At 26.7% G+C, this 8,561-nt stretch overlaps 1 protein-coding gene across 1 annotated transcript; it reads left to right on the top strand.

Moving 5' to 3' along the window:
- Positions 1 to 940: 940 nt before the first annotated feature.
- On the top strand, positions 941 to 2,326 carry LOC105843314 (low density lipoprotein receptor adapter protein 1). The gene has a single exon (XM_065810621.1). The coding sequence runs from the start codon at positions 1,028 to 1,030 to the stop codon at positions 1,808 to 1,810; it is 783 nt and encodes a 260-aa protein (XP_065666693.1). The 5' UTR covers positions 941 to 1,027; the 3' UTR covers positions 1,811 to 2,326.
- Positions 2,327 to 8,561: the final 6,235 nt, after the last annotated feature.

The following is an 8,561-nucleotide window of genomic DNA, read 5'->3' as shown; positions in this document are numbered from 1 at the left end:
TAAACTAATCTCAACCTAGAATTGAATTTGTTTTTATCATTTTTTTCTTACGTAAATTTAAAACACTATTTTTGCTCAACAAATTTTCTTGCAATAATGTTTAAGATCTTTTTATAACTCCGAATACTTTCTTAACTGTTTTAAACGTTTAATTGAACAGATTAATCAATAAAAAATAGCACAACGATGGTTTAATATCTCTGCGCCCGATCTAAGCTTGAATTTGTTGTCAACATTGTGTCGTCACAAAAATTTAAGTACTCCATTGTATCTTAGTAATGATTTTTGAAATACGCCGAAATATAATTATTAAAGCTAGTTAACAATTGTAAAGTTTTTAGTCGTTTAAGTTCTTGTATGAAATTTTCAAAAAAAAAAAAAAAGTAAAGAAGTTATACTAACGAATTTTCTTTTTGGTTAAGTTAGGGTTTATTGATGTTTTTGTGGTCTAGGTTTGTTTGCGTTTATTACTACTATTATTAGCGTGGCTTGGTTTATTTGCGATTATTTATGGTTTGGTGGCCGTTTCGGCGGTGTTTATTTGTATTTTTTTAAATTTTTTTTAATCTATTTTGGTTGAGTTTTTTCTCAGATAATTGTATCTGAAAAGTTACAGGAAACTTTATAGCAAATTAAAATAACTTTTTATTAAAAGGTTCAGTTTTATTAATATTTAAAAGCTTAAAATTCCTAAAATAAAATTGTCTTGATACATAAAAAATCTTTTATAAAAGTCATGCTTATTTTATTGTCGTTGTTGTTACAGTTTTTGAAGTTGTTGTTGTTGTTGTTTCGACCACTGTTCGTGCTAATTGCTGTTTGATTTTTAACAAAAAGAATTTCAAATAATGTGTTGTGTTTTTCAATACATTTTTAAAAAAGGCTTTTTGTTAAGTGTTAAAATAAATACTTTGTGATTTACAAATATTTATCTGCTTAAATATTTTTATTGTATTACATATTTCTAGTACATTTTTTCATCGAATAATAAAGTTTAATAATAAAAATCAAAAGAAGAAAAAAAAAAATGGCTGTGAAGAGCTTGCTGGATTTAAGCTTAGATTTAAAGTCCGCTGTACGCAAGAAATTTTCGATTCAAGATTCTAAATCTCATAGTCCTGTGTCCGACACAAAAATTATCACAACACAAAAATTGTCGTTCAGTACACCTCACGATTTAGTCTCTAATTCTATCGAAGAAATAGAACCGATGAGTTTAACACTTCAATACTTAGGGTTTGCAGAACTAAAGGCTCCGGGTCTTCCTGAAATATGTGTCAAAGTTAACAATATGTATTTAGCAGCAAAACCGTCTCTCAAAACGTTTGATAAAACTCAAGTCACTCTATCTCGAGCAGGTATTACTTTAAAACAAAATAACGAAAACGAATATATTTACAAGCCACGACGCATTATTTATTGCGGCGTAGATAAACAACATCAAAGAGTATTTTCGTTTAATTACCAATACGGCTTGCGTGCTGAAAATATACATCTTCACGTATTAGTTTGCAAGACCAAAGAAGACGCAAGAATGATAGCAAAATATCTAGGTCAAGTATTCAAAATTATTTCAAAAGACGAACATGAAAAAGATAAGAAAGACAAACAAATGCACTCAGAGGGTTTAACAAAATTTAAAACAAGATCAACCCAAAATATAAATCATAACACAAATAACTATTATCCAAAATCACAAATAAAAGATGGAAGTGCAAGCAAGGAAAACTCTTGCGAAAAAGGCGCTTGCGGCTCTGATTCAGAATGGTCTCCTGGTGAACAACTTATGCCACAGTTGCCAGTTGCCTAGATTCATCGTTCTTCATAGCGAAACCAATGGTTGTGACAAAGAGTTATCATGCCTAATATATTGTTGTCACTCTACAACAAAAAACCATGCTACATAAGTATTATTTATTCGGAAACTTTTACAACAAAAACAACAGCATATACAACACCCAACAAAACAACAAATAAAATCACATAAATTTAACAAAGATAAGTGAACGGCAACAACAAGTAACCATATAAAAGAAAAAAATGTAGCTAATAAAAGAAATGTAGTCCTGCTATCGAAACTTTTCTTTTGACAGTTGTTGTTAGTTTAGAATCAAAATTGGTGAAGGTCACGTGTTTCTAATTTCCGATCCATATTGAGAGTTATTCATGCATTTGACTTTAAACATAAATATTTACGTTTATTAAATCAAAAGCTTCCTTAATAAAGGTTCCGATATAATTACAATAAATGAGAACTTGTTGAATCTTTAAAGAGTTCTTTTTTTCTAAATTATTATTTTTAAATATTTATTTCTAAATTACTAAAGTTGTTTTATTAATACTTTAAATTATTGATACAAAATTTATTTTTAACATAAAAATACATACATACAACATACATACATATTGCGATATGTACATATATATATATATGTATATATATGTATATATATATATATATATATATATATATATATATATATATATATATATATATATATATATATATATATATATATATATATATATATATATATATATATATATATATATATATACACACACACACACACACACACATAATATGCATATTTGATTTAAACTACTCGTTTATATTAGTTAATACTTCGTAATATTGAGAAATATCAAGTTTGTTGACATATTCATTGTTGACAGAAGTTTTTAATATTTTTTTATGCTTAAACCTTGTTTCAGTTCATATTACCTTTATTTTTTAGATCTGACATTATTTTTTCCTTTGTTTTCAAATTAATTATTCTACTCAAAAATTTCCTAATTATCTCAAAGATTTTTTATTTCACCACTTTCATTAATGAGTTTTTACCACTATTATTAATGAGTTTTCTAATAAAAGCATATTCACTTACCATAACTTAAGGTATATTACTTAAAAACTAGATTTGTTTTGATAGAAATAATATACTTTTATTACATAAGGAAGTAAAGCACATATAATCCATTAATTTTTGATTAAAGTTGATGACTACATGAGTACAATAAAAAATTATTGCTCTAATTTTTTTTTTTTTTTTCTATATCGCTTTTTTCTTTCTACGAATGTCATCAGCAATTTACTTTTCACTTCATAATTATCAAAATTTATATTAATCGGTAATTTCTATAAACTAGTTAACTATTTTAAAGATTTGCTTAGCGATTAATAAATAAAGAGTTTTAACGATTTATAAATAACTCATAAAAATACATGTTTTATCAAAAATAGCGTATACGAACAATATCCAGCATTCCGAAGGATGTTCTATATTCCCGGTTTGATATTATAATTGGTGCACTTCTATTCTGTCGTAAATAACCAAAATAAAATAACTTGAAAAATCGTTTTTTAGTGTTATTTTGAAATGCAGCATTTATAGTAACTCTGCTTGGCTTCATGTAATCTGGGGCATAAATTACGTACTAATTTTTGAAATAAAACTTAGCTACTATGTTTGTAAAATTTAAAACGTTAAAACGATTTTTCAAGTTACTGTGTTTCGGCTTTTTACGGCAAATCTGAACTTTTACTTTGATCATATTTTTTTTAATAAAAAGTTATGCAAAAAATTTATTTAATGTATAGCTTTTATTTATTTAATGTATAGCAGGATAGCTATCTCCTCTCTAAAAATCTCAGTGTTTAAAGAGTTTGACCAGAGCGTTTTTTGTACTTTGGAATTTTTTAAAGCTTTTAAAAGATTGAAAGCTTATTTAAAACATTTACTCAAAAGCTTTTTTAAATTATAAATATAAAAAAAAACTTGAATTATAAATTATATACTAGGTTATAAATGGAAAAGTTAAAAATAACATAAATATCAATAAAATTTTTATTAGAATTTAAAACTTAAACTATAAAATAAAGTCTATCAAAAATTTTTGTCATTTTTGCAAAATTTAACTTTATTCATTGGTTTTACTTTCCATATCTTAAGTCTTTCCATACTCTAAGTATTGGTTTTTTTTCCGAGTATTTTAATATTTTTATAAGAAGTTAAAAAGTAATCATATAAACTAAAATGTTTAAAACTTGGGGTCACCTCTAGCTGCTGATTTATTTAATATGCCTACTAATTAAGTCTACGATGTTAACAATAGTTTTTTGTAAATAATATCTATATGTCAATAATAAGTTTTAGTTTTTTTATCATCGTCTCATTTACAGCAATATCAAAATTTAAGGTTTATGACTTTATGAATTTATGGTTTATGATTTAAGGTTTAATCACAGTTTTGTTATTTTTCGGTTCGTATGTGCAGGGACGGATGCAGCATATTTTGATGTTTGAGATAACTAACTTTAAGTCATTGAGCAAACCCCAAACTTTTCTATTTTTATTGATAATTTTAAATATCATACAATAATCTCTTAGCTTTCAATATTTATGAGCCATATTGTTCGAACCCCGACCCCTCTCCCTCTAATTTAAGGTGTAACAAATTTTAGAAGGCTATAATTTTTGAAGGCCAAGAGATTTTTTATGAATTTTAAAAGTTATCAATTAATATAAGTTTAGGTAAGAATAGTAATAAAAATATCTTATCAACGCTCTCACGTTTGGGGCAGGTGTTGCCAAAATTTTAAGACTTTTTTGTTCCCAGTCTCCAATCACCGCAATTTTATGCAAAGCATCCATTTTTGATGTAAGTATAATCACATAAGTGTTTGGAGATTGCTTCATGTCTGGTAAGGAGGTAATCTCAAACATCAAAAAATTCTGCATCGGCTCCTGGTGTACACCACTATACCTTTTCTCTATGTGTATCTAATTATAGTAGAGCATACCAATTTAGATCTCCCAGAAGGCATTTGGTACAGAAAAAACAACTTTTTGGGCCAATTGCTAACTAAAGGTTACACAAAGCTTTTATAAGTAGAAATTGTGATTTGTTGTTTCAATTCAAAATATTTTTGTAAATGCTTAACAATGAAAAAACCAACAGAGGTTGGAGTTGATATACTTTGTTTCATAAATATTTATTCCTACTTATTTCAGTTTAATAAAAACCGTTGATTTCAACTCGAATAGATCTTTTAAAAATATGAAATTCTGATGTTCAAACTTAAATAAAATATTTAGAGTTGTTCTCATTTAGTGCTTAAAAGTCATTATGTGAGAAATATAGGTTAAGTCTGAAAGTGATGTCTTCAAACCATTTTTAGATATTTTGTAAATAATAATGAATTAAGGCCACTGTTAAATTTTTTTTCGAAAATTCCAATTAATTGGGGAAATATTGGGTCCCGAAATTTAGCCCGAAATTTTGTAAAAGTGTTTAAAGTTTGGCCAAAATTTTTTTAAATGTTTGTGCATGGAGTGCAATTGCTACTTTGAAGAGGAATTTTAGCAACATAAATTTAAGAGACGCATTCCTTTTTTGTTTTTCGGCTACTCCGGGTAGATTTCTACAGTAAAAAGAAAAATTCAATATAGTTTCACTTTTTGTTGTCTAGATATCACGCTCTAAAACCGCTAAGTTTGAAATTTTACACATATCTTGAGCATTAATAACTCCTATGGCCATACGTTGCTATCAGAAAACCATAATTTTTAATCTGTAAAGAAATCTATGGTAAACAGAGCAAGACTATCTTATATCAACAAAATGAAGATCTTGAACCTAAATTCTTTTGATTATCTTCTATTATTCCATTCTGTCATTAAAGAAGGGATTGAAAACTTTACAAAGATTACAGGATGGGAATTTTCAAGAATATTCAGATATTCTTCAAAGCAAAAAACATTGTTAATGCAGATGTTTATGTCTGGAGAAAGTGGGAAGAAAATGAATTCAGAGCAGATTCACTAGCAGCTCAAAGTTAAAACCGAGTGAATATGTGACAACTCAACAATATCTACCATTATTCTCTAGGCAAGTAAATTAACTTGTACATTTACTAACAACCAAAGTTTGTATATAAAATATAAAAAATGTGACTTTATTCCTTTCTTGGGACTTAAGATAAATATTTTGTAATTTTATTTATGATTCGAGTAAATTTTTTAATATGGAGTAAGCAAAAAAGAGCAGGAAAGCTGGTAAACATTTTTATGAGGAGTTTAATCTAACTGATGACGGGATTGATGCAACTGATGATGCAAGATATACAACTCAAAATAACGGGGACAATTTTAACGACGGTATTCAGCTAGTAGCAAAGGGGTTTGCTGCTGAAATTGGTTATTTAGTTGTTATTGAACATAATGTGCAATAATATACTGTATTAATTCAAAATGTAGGACTTTGTATCTTTATAAAAAGATACTTTGCAAAAATAATGCAAATAGTTTGCGTTAATACGCAGTTTTATTTTAAGTACTAAAAGCAACTAAAATAATATTGTGTATTAATATCATCATTAGTTTAACCTTTATTTTTTGAATTTTTTTTTTACAATATTTTGAACATTTTAAAATTAAATATTGATCAAATGCATCTTTATAAACATTGGTAGCATTTTTTTAATACTGCTTTTATTTAACGTCAATATTTCAAAACGAATGTTAAAATATGAATATTTTATATTGACACAATGTTGTATTTATGTTTACAAAATAATACTATTTTTGTGTTATTTTTGTGTTACTTTCTTTGTGCTAAATAATATTAGTAATTATGTTTTAAATAATAAAATTAATGTTGCACCAATTTTGGTAAATAAACATTTATTATATATATATATATATATATATATATATATATATATATATATATATATATAATATATATATATATATATATATATATATATATATATATATATCGTTGCCTTTGCTGCTGATTTACTTTGAAAACAATCATTGCAGTTGTTTACCGAAACAAATATGCACTTTCAGTTGGTCCCCGCCATCACATACTTTAACGGAAACAGAACCGGAACCAGCTTTTTTTGGTCTTTGAGATAGCTAACTTCCAGACATGGAGCAAACTCCAAACATTTATATGTTTATACTTATGTCAAATAAGGACGCTTTGCAAAAAATTGCGATGATCGGAGGCTGCGAACAAAAAGCCCCAAATTTTGTGCCCCCCTGCTCCAAACGTGAGAGCAACAAGTTGATGAAATATTTTTTGTACTGTTTTCAACTAGACTAATATTCATCAAAAATTATGACCATATAAGTTTAAACCCCCTCAATTTAAGGGGGTTATAAATTTTATATGGTCATTATTTTTGAACGCTGAAAGATAATACTATGAAACTTAAAATTTATCGATAAATATAAGTCTAGTTGGGAACAGTACAAAAAATATTTCATCAACTTGTTGCTCTCACGTTTAGGGCAGGGGAGCACAAAATTTGGGGCTTTTTTGTTCCCAGCCTCCGATCATCCCAATTTTTTGCAAAGAATCCTTATTTGACATAAGTATAAACATATAAATGTTTGGCGTTTGCTTCATGTCTGGAAGTTAGCTATCTCAAAGACCAAAAAAATAAATATAAAAAAAGCTGGTTCCGGCTCTGGTAAGTAGTAACATACCTATCTAGCAGATAACATAAAAAATTAAAAAAAAAATTTTTAAAGTAATTTTCAAGATGATAATAAAATGAAAAGTCTTAAGGTGAGATTATTGATAAAACTAAATTTCTTTGAAGACTTTAAAGGTACTCAGGTGCATTATTCAAATAAACTTAAGTTTTTACTATTAGTTTAAATTTTGTAGGTGTAAAAAGATGTATAGCATAATAATATCCAGTTGAAGCTTAAAGTCGCATTTAACATTTTAGAAATTATTCTTAGGTCCGCAAAATTGTTTTGTCTGCTTTTCAATGGAATCAAAATATCTTTAATATGTTGTTAATTAAAACTATATAACTGATCAAAAATTATATGTCAATCATATTTAGCCACATATCTTAAGATCAAGACAAAAAAATGAACGGATACTTTTTTAAAGTTCCATACCAAAATATTGAACTTGTGTTTCGAATAAAAGTTTTTGCGTAATGAAGAAACTTTTTATTTTACGTAATTTTCGTTAAGTTGCTTGGTTACAACCACTTTTTTTTAATTGTAACGTATTGTTAAATTTTAAAATTCCGTTATTAATAAGCATTAAATGGGATAATAAATGTGTTTTATTGGATGTAACCAAGTAACGTGTCAAAAAACAAACATAAGTTATAGTCATTTCCGATACCCAGAGACCTACAAAGTAGTATAACATTCAATCATTAAACAAAAAACAAACTAAAATGATAAGTATTGCACACACACACACACAAAAAAAAGTCAGATTAATGCGTTTTTTGAGAAAATGTTTCCGTAATTATTTTTAAAAGCAAAAAAAATTTTTATTTATGGCTATTATTGTACGAAAGGAAAAAAATGCTATTGTATTTGTTTCTTTTCGATTATATTTAAAATAAATTTTTTTTGATGGAGAGATAAGATACTTGCATATATTTTAATTTTTAATATATTTTAGGACTTGTGGATATTGAATGTCGTCCAACCCAAACATTGAGGACAAACCTTAAATTAAGTCTAACAACAGTTGTATTTTTTTATATTTTCACCTGGCACATAATAAAAAGC

The sequence above is a fragment of the Hydra vulgaris genome, chromosome 11 (assembly GCF_038396675.1).
Source record: "Hydra vulgaris chromosome 11, alternate assembly HydraT2T_AEP".
Taxonomy (NCBI): domain Eukaryota; kingdom Metazoa; phylum Cnidaria; class Hydrozoa; order Anthoathecata; family Hydridae; genus Hydra; species Hydra vulgaris.
This window is presented reverse-complemented; position numbering and strand designations above follow the sequence as displayed.

Coding starts and splice junctions, on each gene's coding strand:
- LOC105843314 (XM_065810621.1), top strand. CDS start 1,028: ATGGCTGTGAAGAGCTTGCTGGATTTAAGCTTAGATTTAAAGTCCGCT.